Source organism: Lingula anatina, chromosome 2 (genome assembly GCF_051362555.1).
Source record: "Lingula anatina isolate TDL-2025a chromosome 2, LinAna3.0, whole genome shotgun sequence".
Lineage (NCBI taxonomy): Eukaryota > Metazoa > Brachiopoda > Lingulata > Lingulida > Lingulidae > Lingula > Lingula anatina.
Genome location: NC_141768.1, coordinates 19,017,549 through 19,030,434, shown reverse-complemented (window position 1 = coordinate 19,030,434; position 12,886 = coordinate 19,017,549). Strand labels below are relative to the sequence as shown.

The following is a 12,886-nucleotide window of genomic DNA, read 5'->3' as shown; positions in this document are numbered from 1 at the left end:
AACATTTTGTTTGCGTTGTCTAGATTTAAATTATCTATAAATTTAAACTTTTTTCAAATTATCATGAACTCTTTGCAAAATGGGAGGGAGGGTACAATGTAGTCTTAATATAGACAAAATAAAGATCTTTTTGAGCAAACTCTGCATGTAACTATTTTAATCCATACGTAAAAAAAATTAACTTGCAAGATATTTTTTGAACGACATTCTCTCAGTTATGTATACTGTGCTAGCATATGAGGCCAATAGTTGTCTCATAACATTCGTAAACGTTATTAAACTGCAATAAAGATTATAAACATGGGAAATCATTAAGAATCTTATGGGAGATCTTATAGGAATTCTTATGGGAATTCTCGTAAGGCTTGACGGATGGGGAGTATTATAAAATTATTATAGCACATATGAATTCTAAAAACTACCAGCATGATGCACAAGACTATCGTGTACTAAATAAGCCTTTGTGAAACAAAGGTACAGACCAAATTCAATTCACTGTGAGCATTAAATCCCCTTTCAGTCGTTTTTGGTAAAAACTTGGTTGTGTACTGACGGTGTATTTTACCCCCCCCCCCCCCCACACACACACACACCCGTACACCCCCTCCCCCAATGTTGTGTCTACAGAGTCGACCTGCTGAGCACGAAGACAGTCTGAGACCGCGACATCTGAGACCGCGACACCGGCTCACTGCGTGCAACCACAACACCTGGGGGTCAACAGTTCGACAGGTTGTAAACATTCTTGTACACGGGTAGATACAAGTGAGTGTATCCGCAACGGAAATAGTCTTCAGAAAAGGTAAGTAATGGTGAACGTTGAAAGGAACTGAAACAGTGTCCTAGAAGTTTTTACACTTACTAAACGTACTGTACTGTAAACTTTCTCAGTTTTGTTCTCTTGTGGTAAGTGTGGGGCATTTGAGCAATGGACAAAATTACAAAATTCTTACCAAGATTTGGGGCTGCGGCTAGGTCTTCCGCTTTGAAAAGGGCTGATTTCCGACAGCCAGGAGTTCAGTCTTAGAGTTAATTTTCAGAATAGAAGAAGGAGAAGAATAAATTTTGGAAACGGCTTTAACGTCTTCACTGACGTTTCCAATGTATCGGTATATAGATCTAATAGGTGTGTTTTGGTATTTATCAGCGAGACGTTTAAAGGTATATAATTTGTACGAGCTTGGAAAAAAATCCCTGAGTCATTTTTCCTTGTCTGGATATCGTGCAAAAGGGAACTATCTTTCTCAATTCAGATCTTAAAGCAATGAAACCCCGTAAATAAAAGTGTCTGATGTCAATAATTCCTTCTGAAATGTAGATGGGGTTCAAATTAATGAATGGTTATAGTTTTATAGAATTAAATTATCAAATTAAAAATGGAATGATGTGATGAATAATTCTTAAGTAAGATAATTTTTTCCTGAGGAAAATTCATTTTTAATCCCATGTAGGGTACAGTGTTGTACATGCATGTTCGATTGAGGGTTTGAATCATTGATCGAATCATCAGGTCATGTCTTTGACAGGACATAAAAACATATACTAGTATGTAGATCAATGTCCTGATTTCGAGTCTAGGCAGTCTTAGTAAAATTGAAGCCCCCTTGAATTTAGTGAGGCTCGAGCTGCACATGTCTATATAACATGCAGAGTGATACAACCTAATACAAAAGTGAGTCAAAACCCCTTCGCTGTTGTAGCGGGTACGTACGGATAAAATTTAGTCCCAAAATATTACACGTCCCTATACTCCCGTTACCGATAGATACATAAAGGGAAAACTGAAAAAACGTCTTTTTAGATTTAAATACCGATAGATCCGATTTTTGACCACCGTCCCGTAAATTTGCGTTCCTAGAGATACGACGTCCACATAAACCCACGTCCTTTAAATCCGCATACCTATAGATCCACGTATTTTTAGATCCAAATACCGACAGATCCATTACAGGTACACTATTGCTCAAAATGGTTGGTATACTACTCAGTACATAAAATGCACTGTTTAAAACGAGAGTACACATATTAATCCTTTCAGCAATTTATTATTCTACTATAGATCGTTTTTACGCAATACTCGGATAATTTACATTAGGCCTACTAATGCATTATCTGACAGAAATTTATGATTTCACTAGATGTTTTGTTATTCTCATGTTACATTCATTTAGTTTTGATTACGAAGGCTTCTGACAGGAACCTAAGATTATATATTTTTTCATAGCGATTAATCCAAGAAAACACACACACACACACACACACACACACACACACACACACACACACACACACACACACACACACACACACACACACACACACACACACACACACACACACACACACACACACACACACACCCGTCAATTAAGAACTCGGCAAAAGTTGATGAAATAATGTTAAGAGTTTTACAAGTAAACTCTTCTTATCTTATACTGTGTATGATTTATTTGGGCATTTCATGAATGATTCTGCCTGATAACTGTTTTATAGGCCTACTTGATAGAAACCATTACTGTATGGTTGACAAACGTACCCAAAGTTTGCAGGCCATAATCGGCTGTATATATATAGAAGTTACTTACATCTTGGACATAATAACGAATTTGTGTCGTTTTTATGTCCAAGTAGTTTACATTGATGAAGTTACGTGCGTACATTGCGGCATGGAGTAAATGATAGTAAACGATAGTAAAGACGTGTAGACGCGAACGTACATGTAGGCCTATATCTTGTTTGAACACCTAATAAATATATAAATAAATAAATATCAGGTTGTAATTAAGTCATATGTCACTGAGTGGGTCAGTACTCGCATCCAGACTATCTCTCGAAAGCCTCATACCTGTATCTCAAGTTTATATCGGCATTTTAGCCGATTAATTACGATGTCAGATAGATGGATCTAGCGGTACCTGGATCTAAAGATACGTCGGTTTATAGGAAACTGTTGGTGGATCTATCGGAACGTAAATTTAACGAGACGTAAATCTATTGAGACGTGTATGTATAGAGACGTATCTATCGGGACGAATATTTTATTGGGACGTTTATCTATATGGCGGACCCCGTTGTAGCAAGCTAGAGCTTGAAAATTTTGTGATGTGAAATAGTTTCTTCGCACAGGATGGGACATGCATTAAGGGAGTCATGGAACTGGTTACCAGAAATTATATGCAGCTGGTAAGGAAAACTGGCTGTGAAACTTCGTGGATAATCATAATTAAAAGCCATTAAATGTCAGGATATATATTTGGTCTTAGGATGTGTGTTTTTGCTATTTAACGCTTTAAATAAACTAGGAGACAATGTAAAAACACTACTATAGTGAGTAGAAGCCAAGTTAAAATTATTTCAGTCAAAAAAAAAAAAAAAAAAGGGTGTAAACCTTGAGGATAACTGCTCAAGTAACAAGGTGTACAAAATGACAATTAATTGCCACTGCCCAATATTAATGAGTGATACTGATCATGTAAATATTTTATTCAGTGACATGCTGTTACAATAGGGTACTATAGTAGCTGCAGGGACCATTTTTGTGTCCTAATAAATTTTGGTGGTGACTTTCTACAAATTATTTACTGTCATGTGTATTCTTAGGGTCTTTATTCTTAATTATATATCTACAAGAAAGTTTGTATCTCAAATATATAACTTTTATGAATAACAGTTGAGAAATATATACTTCTTATTTGGTGTTGCTTTGTGCTTTCAGTACATAAACACCTGAAAAGGTCTCTGTTATTGACTGATGACTTATGGATTATTGTACTGTGTTGTATGCCGTAAGGGGAATAAAATGGCGTCACCAATACAAACTTCTTATGTCAATACTGAAATAGAGGAGATAAACCTGAATACACATAAAGGTCAGATGGATACACACTATAGTACTGAAATCCACTGAAGCCATGTACTAGTTAGTGATATGGTAATCTTTCATTGACTATAGGCACATTCCAGATATTGCAGGACATGATTCTGTATCCAAGTGACGTGTGAAAGAGGTAGTGCTTGTTAGAGGCTTTTTTTTATCTTTTAGAGTCCCCCATTCAAAATGAAAAAAGAGGTATGTAAAAATTTGTTGAGTATTTAGCTGCTCTAGTAAGTTACATCGATGCATGTGGCTTATACACATTTAAGATACAGGTCGAAGCTGCTGAAGGTTTTGATGGACTTTAAGATGTTTTCATCATTTTATAATGGATTTCGGACAATGGCGATGATAAACACTATACGTAGTAGCAACAGATGTAGACATTAATTTTTATAAGTTTTGGGAAGACGTAATGATTTTTCCTGAAAGACATTAATGAACATTGGGTAGCTAACTTTCTGAACTACATGTACTTGTTACTTAAAAGCATTCTCAGCCAGTAAGAAAAGTGGCTTAGGGAGCATATGTCTTGGGCTGCCTAGCTGCAGCACAGCACTTAGAAAGAGTTTTTCAGTATCTTGTCTGGCTTTTAAATGAAAACCTGAGCATTTTATTTTAATACTGTAAGTAGTGACAATCTGAAGCCACTGCATGGTATAGCCTCCTTAAAAATGACCAAGCAATATATTTCATTATGTTTGCTTCCAAGTTCTGGCATTTTACTTAGTTTAAATGTCAAGTAGGTTATAAATATTGCAAGTCTCATACATGTTTGCATAGTTTTGATGTGGAGCAAAATACCTAAGGTGAGGTTTTAATTCCCACATACTGACTTTTTAGTAAGCTAGGCTCACTTTTGAATTTATAATCATCACTTTGTCCAATTTAATCATGGTTTTAAAAGCAAATTCCAGTCACTATATGTCAGGGGAAAAATTTCCCAGAAATCATTTAGATTTGCGACATGTTTTAAAAAGAATGTTTCACACTTGCATGCTCATAATAAAAATGATGGCAATTATAGCAATCGGTTAATCACTTTGGAAGTATGGTAATTACAATCTTTGATGTGATATATTCTGGACTAGCAAAACCTAAGTTAAGTTATTTTGTATAAATGAATGAATTGATAATATCTACATCAGATTGCATCATTGATTAACAGTTATTGTATATAGTGAAAAAATGCAACACAATGCCAAAAACTCAATTAAAATATATTGCCATATAGGACAAAGCTTACTGTCCTTCATGAGGCCCCCCACGATTCAATATCCTAATAATAAAATAATATTGACTTATATTTTGTGCTTTCAGATAAAAGAACTGTACCACATTCTATGTCTAAGTCAGCCTAATTATCATCAACCTTGAATCATGCAGCAGGTGCCAGATCCACCATGATATTGTTGAAAACACAGTGCCTTTGACAACAACAGAAACCATTAAGTTTATGACTGAGAATCAGCCAAGATAATTCTGTAGTGGGAAAGGCAAAATGTGTAAGTACTGTGAAATTGGTACAGTGTACATGTAGAATTAGTATTATGTCTATTATCAGCAACCTTGAGATACATATAGCAGAAATTTAAAGTAATTTAAGGGTATCAGTGTTTATACACAGAGTCTGTGTTTTACAAGCAACTTAAAGTCTGCCAACATTTACTGTACAGTAGGTAATTGGAGCATTACCTAGAGTGTCTTTGATCGTTATACTTGTAGTTACCTGCAAAAGGATAGCATTTATCAGGAATCATGATAATAATTGAAATTCTGATCAAAAGTTTTAAAGAACTAATTAGTTTAATTGGTATTATTATTGGTTATAACAAACAGTAATAGTCTACAGGCCAAATTGAAATAAAAGCCCTATATTTAAGAAGTTGGCCCCTTCCCCAGGAAAAGATTTTATAATGCTTACTATATTACTTATTTTAGAATCTCTTTTATTTTACAGCTCCAGTAAAACAGTTGTAAGCAAAAAAATAGAATGGCATGCTAAATTAGCTTGTGCTGACAAGAAAAATATGAAAGAAGAAAGCATGGAAACAACCAAACATGATGATAGTGAAGATAGCATGGAGAATAAAACTGATGATAAACTGCCGCTGAATCATAGAACAAATATGTGTGAATCTCCAGCGGAGGAGACAGAATACCAGAAGGCTGGTTCTATTCATCTTCACAAGAATTCATCTAAGGAGAAATTTGATTTGCTTGGCTTGTTGTCTCCTGCTATTCCTTTGTATCCACACATGAATGGGGTAAGCATGAATGTAGTAGTACACATAAAAAGTCTTTTACACAGAAAAAGCAATTGATAAAATTTTCTCAGGTGTTTTTAAACCAAGTTTTTCATAACATGGATTCCTTGCATTTTTACTTAACATGAACAGGACAAAACATGAAAACTGCAGCCTATATTTTTTACTATTTTTAATGGTGTGCTTTTGGTATTTTATTTGAACAGACAGACAGCATTTCACAGCAGTTTGAACAGTTAAGTGGCAAAGACAAGAATCTCATTTTGGTGGCTGCACATGTGGATGATGCCTTGAGGGGAAGGTAATAGAGATTGAGTACTATTCAGTTTGGTCAGTTGAGGATTTTCACCTTTTGCAGAAATGAAAAAAAATGTGCATGGTACGTAGGAACCCTGTGCAGCAGTGGGTGCAGGATGCCTTTTCAGTTTCATGGCTAAGCTACAGTAAGAGGGGTTTTACTCAATGATTGCATTGCCTTATATCATGTTGAATTCAGTTGCCATAGAGTTAGGAGATACACAGTTCAACAAACTGAAGTGTTGAATTAATTCTCCCAACAGTGTGCAATTCTATTCATTTATTTATGCCTCTACCAATGTTATGGATCCAAATTTTTCATTCCAGTGCAAGTTAAAATGGTAATTCATTTTTATTAACATTTTTTGAAAGACATGATCAGGGGGTGTATGAACAGTAGCTTTGCAGGCAGCACACTTTCAGAGTTTTGGTTATATGTTCAGAATATTATCTTTATTTCAGAGGTGCTTATGGAAAGGCGAGAGCCATTTTTAAACCAAAATGGCAGCGACGGTGAGTTAATAAGTGCATAGCTGTTCACTTTGGAATGATTTTATTAAATGGACTATATGTATATTTAAAACATATACAATACCATATAGCCCATAAAGAGAGAGTCAAGATGTACTGAAAAATAAAATGTTTCGTATGGAGAAGACTTTCCTCTTTGGGCTCCACACTAAATAAGTTGATGAAGGTGACAACTGCCATCAAGTATGTTTGTTCATATTTCAGGTGTTTTGCCATCATAGACAGCAAATGGTTCAACAGAGTCATGTATGCTTTCATACTTTTACACACAGCATTGGTGTTTTTTGAGCCTACACAAGCACATGTTAAACCAGGGCAGTAAGTCGTTTTGTATTACGTATATAATGCAAATTGCACAGTAACGGTACCAGCACAGTTAGTGACATTTTGCTGGCTTAATTAGGACTATAATTTGCTTATTTTATCTTTAGTGTTCACATGCAAATCATGTAATAGAAATATTTTAAATGGCACTGTAGACATAGATTTACGTAATATCTCAGATCTTTTTTTGAAAGTGATATATGCCTGAATTTTCTAAATTTTCTATTAAGAAAAAAAGTAAAAGTCTAATTGTGCATGAATCATTCAGTTTGTTTATCAATATTATAATGTGCAAACATATAATGGTTCCAATGTGACTGAGAAAGTTCAATGAATACTATATCATCATGCATGCCTTGTTGATATATGGATTTGTCTTAAATGTGGAATACCATCTGTATATTTGCCATCTTTGCTGTCTGTTTTTTTTCCAAATGGTATTTTGAGGATAGGATATATTATTGGCAGATGCTAATTGTTTACAATTTGATGAATTATTTTATAGTGTACAGTAAAATCAAAGGTACATGTTGTGAATTTAGTAATATTTTTATATAAAATCTGCTTTCTTCCAAAAGGGTACACTGGGTGGTTTTTGTCTTGGAGTTGCTCTGCCTCTTCATGTACACCATTGACATTGCACTTCATCTCCATTACTTCACCTTCAAGACATTTTGGACCTGGTCGATAGAAGAAACCAAGTGGACCAGGTAGGATTACTAGAAGGGTACACTAGAAAATTAAAAATGATGAAAAAGAAAGACATTAAAAGTTTAACCTGATACTTTGAAAATATTGGCCTTTTTTCACCTAATGTATTTTGTATCACTGTCAACTCCCAGTAGAAGGAGGATTGTACCTTCAGTACTGAATGTTGAAAAAAAAATCCTGGACATTTCAATACTTATTTTTGATTCAATCAGCATTGTGTATCCAAAACTACTAACAAAGAGACAAACTGTAAGCCCCTTTTTGAGTTGTTACCTTTTTTGATATATTATTTCAGGGTGGAATTCATCTTTCTTTTGATGTTTGTGATAGATTTTGTCATTTTGGTGCTGCAGCATTTCATGCCACACCTGGTGAGTTTTTTTAACATAACATGGAGTGCTTCCATTTTGGTGTGTCTACTAGTATATCAAAGCATCTTTATATCTCCTCCATCCCTAGTACCCAATAGTACAGGATTCTTTAAAGAGATCAGTGACAAACACAATACAAGTTGATTGATATTTGGCCTGTTAAGACTGCTGTTATTTACTAATATCAAAGATGAGATTTCATTTAGTAACATATTAGTAATGATAATCATTTACTTTGGAAAATAATATTTCAGAAACTGTTATGTTTTACTCTTGTAACAATGATGCTCTTTTGACAAGAGCAAAATCTAGTATATCGATGCAGCTGTTTCACATATATTTTGTTTCAAGATAAGTGATTATTATCGCTAAAACATTACTAGATGGAAAATCTTGAAATCATGAACAATCTGATAGGTAAATGAGATTTTACTTTAACTTATTGACTTACTGAAATTTTAACTCAGATGATTGATTAAATAGGTAAACTTAGCCGTGACTAAGATATTTTGGTAATCAGTTATGTAATTATAAACAAATTTTGTGGGGTTGCAAGGATGTGAAGTGTACATCTGTATGTCCTAGTTTCATTTGTACAATGAGGTAATGGTCTGAAATAGATAAAAATAAAATTTTTATTTTTATAATAACATAGAAAGATTTGAAATGCTTGAAGAAAGTGGAAAAAATATGGAAACATGTTGTATATTATTAGTAAGTAAGTTACTCTATACACACAAGTATAAAGGAGAACATTTCTTTTTAGTGCATTAACATTGTTTTACTATATAATTTTCTGTGCAAAACATTGAATTTTGATAAGATGAAAAAACTTTATTGATTTAAATTATAACAACAATGTCACAAGTTACTTCTTTTTCAGCATTGGGTTCAGCCATTCAGATGTTTGAGACTGGCAGCCATATTGTGCAAGTCAAAGAACGTGTCCCACATATTTGATGTGTGTTTGTCCATTATTTACAAGTTAGGAAAGGTACAGATACATGGTGTCTTTTAAGATTTTTGGCTTTCAAATAATTTGTCAAACCAGTAGAGATAGTAAAACCATAGAAAAAGCGGGACTCGCTTGAAGGTATAGAAATGAGAAACTTAATATTTCTGTATTTTTGTTCTGCGTGCTATTTAATAATGTATACAAACAGTAATGATAACAGTCTACTGCTACTACATGAAAATGAAGATGAAATAATTTTTAAATTAAATAATTTAATAAAATAAAAATAACACTTTATAGATGTTGGTTAAATCAAATGCCTTTTCTATGTACAGACACTGCTGTGTTATCACACCAGTAGACAGTTGGTAATTAACTTTTAGCTAATTATTATTGTATAGAGTGATCTTGGACTGGGTTCCCACAGATTTAGATCGATCCATCTGGATTGACCTAACTCCCTGGGGGTTCAAGCTAAATTGCTGTTTTTTATGGTTAGATTGGGATGAATTTTATACCATTAAATATGTTTCAAATGTAGATGAGGATAATTTAATTTATTGTTGTACCATATTCTTCCAGGTGTTTTTCATAATCTTCATCTTTATTGGAATATTCTCAGCAGTGGGTGTCCATGTTTTCTCCCAAAGCTATCACTGTTTATCAACAAACTCCAGTATTTCATCAAATGATTCCAATTCTAATGGCAGCAGATGTGTGGAGGATGCATCTAATGTCTACACAGGGTAAGCTCTTCTCATGCATAAATAACAAATTTTAACCTTAAAAGGTTCCTCTTTCCCATGCAGGATTAGATTTATGAACAAGGTCAATAACAAACACAGTATATAGGTTGATTGATATTTTGCCAGTAAAGGGCATATGATAAAGGCTTACATTTGAGAAAATAGCTTTGTACACACTGTTGATTAATACACTAGTACCAGCAGAGTCTATATGAATTTTACACTGGATTTATCTATGTTTTTTATGCTTAAATTTTGATATTTTTCATTTTTTGACAACTGTTCACTGTATTTCAGTTGTAAGGTAGGGGCAAATAAAGTAATCAACGTACCACATTTCATTTCAATTTTTATCAATTCCAGTGCTTTTGATAATATTGGTATTGCTGCACTCAGGCTTTTTGTTCTGTTAACCACCGAGAATTACCCTGTAAGTAAAATTTCTCTTATTTATGAATTATGTTAATCAAAATTATATAGCAGTTGTTGGGATCATGAAAACAATTTTGCTTTGGTTATCAGTCTTGAATTTTTCAGACATATGACAAGAATTTGATATAATAATATAATGATGATATGATGATTATTTATAAGTGGAAATAGAAAACAGTATGGTGGAAGCTATATAACAGTAGTTATATAACTTTTTGTTATGGTTATCAACCCAGAATTCTTAAAACACAGATGAAAAATTCTCAGGGTAGACCAGCATCCAATTTTATTTTACATGAAACTCTTCCTTACTGATTTTTTTTTTTTTTGAAATCCAGTAAAAATTGTAAACTTCTTGATAAGAAAGTATGTTATTATAAAAATGATATAGTTTTATTAAAATAAGATTTTTGAATACCAAATATAAATCCTGAAACTTCAGTTGGTAAAACAAGCTGTGTCTTGCAAGCAAGCATTTAGTATGCCATAAGTTGCAGTTTTAATTTTGTTTTGTCTACAGGATTTAATGGTGCCAGCCTATGACAAGCAGCATGCAAATTTTATCTACTTTGGTATCTATTTATATGTGGGGGTGTTCTTCTTGACAGCAATATTGCTAGCCATTGTTGTAGAAAGTTACTGGTAGGTTTGGAATGATAAGTATTTGCCATATATGTTTTTCTTAGCATTGTCTTGATGAGAAAGGTCAATTAGATTCTCATAATACTTATGACTACATGTAATATGTGCATTCATTTAATTATATTCTTTGTGGAACTCATTTACAGTATGTACAGCCTAGGATAAGATTTATAAATAAAAATGATAAAAGGACCATTTAACCTTGGTATATATATTCATGAAGCAATTCAAATCCATTTTCAGGGCAGTTGCTAAAACGCATGTAAAAAGAGAGAGAAAAAGAGAGAGGGAGGAACTGGTGAAAGCTTGGAACATTCTAGATCCACTTGGAGAGGGTGAGATTGATGTGAACGATGAAAGAATATTCACCATATTTCAGATGCTCAGGCCAAAGGTGAATAGATTTAGTTAAAATGATTGTTTTTTTCTTTTTATCTAAATTGTGACAGTTTTATTTTTCAATGTTTGAGCAAGCTTAAGACTTAGTTTCTTAGTTTCTTGAGACGAACTGTGCATACTTATTGTTATGTCATGACATTTGTCATCATGCAAATATTTTGAATCAGACACACAGAAAGATTTTAAAAAATTAAACCAAATTTTTAAAATTAACATGTGTCAGTACAGTTAAATACTGTAAATTGGGTCCAAGTTGATGAATTTTGATGTTTAATATCTTTAAAAATATTTCAGGATTCTGAAGAAGAAATAAGAGAGCTTATAGAGTATGTGGACCATGACCAAAATAATGTTATTGATGTGTTTAACTGGACAACCAAATTGACCGAGGCTCTTCAAGTTCAGTTTGACCAGGATGCTAATGATTCTTTGCAGGTAATAGATGTTAAATAACTTATTTAATGGTATTTCAACAGTATTTTAAGATTTGATCAGTGCCTAGTATGGGAGATATCAATTTTCTGGCAATGGTCAGCCACTCCCCAGATGTGCTGTGTCACTGAAAGCTTTTACTGTGATAAAGCATAGTTTGCATTTCTGGTCTACACTTCAAATGATTAAAAAAATTCTAGTTGGTAAAATTTCATTGTGCATTTTTAACATAAGGGATTCACTTAATTAAGAAAGTTTTAACTTTAATATAAGCTAATCTTTCTTTGACTTTGCTATCATTTTGAAATTGGTGGATGAGATATATGTTTCATATGTTCTTTATTAATGCAAAATTAGTGATTTTGCTATCTTGTTATCAGTTGCAGGAAAAGACATGTGCCTCAAAAATGTCTGCAAAAGTGAAACAGTTCATAGACTCCACCATATTTACAAGAGCAATTCTCATTTTAATAGTAGTTCACAGGTAGGTTCACACTGGTAGGTGTAACCCTGCCAGCCCCCCTCCCCCTCCCAAAAATATTGGGTCATAACATGGCTCTGTTGCTAGTTGGCATAATACAACACACATGAATTTTGCCAAATTTACGCAAGACATTTCACTCAGCATGCATAAGGTATTTTAAGTGGTATTTGCGGTTTGACTGCAAACCAAAAATTATTATTCATGTATGTTTTTATTTCAGTATTCTTTTCTGTATCAAGTGGCATGGAATGAAAGAAACAGATGAATTGATAGTTCAGGCCCTGAAGACCTGCATCATTGCTATATTTTTTGTAAGTCTTTTGAACATACATGTATACGTAGCTTTTTCATTGATACTTAACATACTTAAATGACCCAGATTTTGTGTAAAATTGTATTTTTATTGAGCAGTATGAATTAT

General features: G+C 33.4%; 1 protein-coding gene across 9 annotated transcripts in view; it reads left to right on the top strand.

Annotated features, from left to right (window-relative positions):
• The first annotated feature begins 624 nt into the window (after positions 1 to 624).
• Positions 625 to 12,886, top strand: part of LOC106174392 (uncharacterized) — a 28,341-nt gene continuing 16,079 nt past the window's right edge. For 4 of the 9 annotated variants that reach the window (XM_087007215.1, XM_087007216.1, XM_087007214.1 and 1 more), the window contains exons 1-16: positions 625 to 802; positions 5,195 to 5,379; positions 5,835 to 6,141; positions 6,348 to 6,442; positions 6,901 to 6,951; positions 7,174 to 7,287; positions 7,872 to 8,003; positions 8,300 to 8,375; positions 9,259 to 9,369; positions 9,913 to 10,076; positions 10,440 to 10,506; positions 11,029 to 11,150; positions 11,394 to 11,544; positions 11,844 to 11,984; positions 12,362 to 12,465; positions 12,686 to 12,776. In XM_087007215.1, coding sequence (XP_086863341.1) covers positions 5,905 to 6,141; positions 6,348 to 6,442; positions 6,901 to 6,951; positions 7,174 to 7,287; positions 7,872 to 8,003; positions 8,300 to 8,375; positions 9,259 to 9,369; positions 9,913 to 10,076; positions 10,440 to 10,506; positions 11,029 to 11,150; positions 11,394 to 11,544; positions 11,844 to 11,984; positions 12,362 to 12,465; positions 12,686 to 12,776 — 1,656 coding nt within the window. In that variant the 5' untranslated portion in view covers positions 625 to 802; positions 5,195 to 5,379; positions 5,835 to 5,904. Of the gene's footprint in view, positions 803 to 886; positions 907 to 977; positions 1,127 to 3,165; positions 3,184 to 3,710; positions 4,070 to 5,194; positions 5,380 to 5,834; positions 6,142 to 6,347; positions 6,443 to 6,900; positions 6,952 to 7,173; positions 7,288 to 7,871; positions 8,004 to 8,299; positions 8,376 to 9,258; positions 9,370 to 9,912; positions 10,077 to 10,439; positions 10,507 to 11,028; positions 11,151 to 11,393; positions 11,545 to 11,843; positions 11,985 to 12,361; positions 12,466 to 12,685; positions 12,777 to 12,886 lie in introns of those variants that run through there. The other 5 variants (XM_087007213.1, XM_087007211.1, XM_087007210.1 and 2 more) reach the window with 5 other exon arrangements.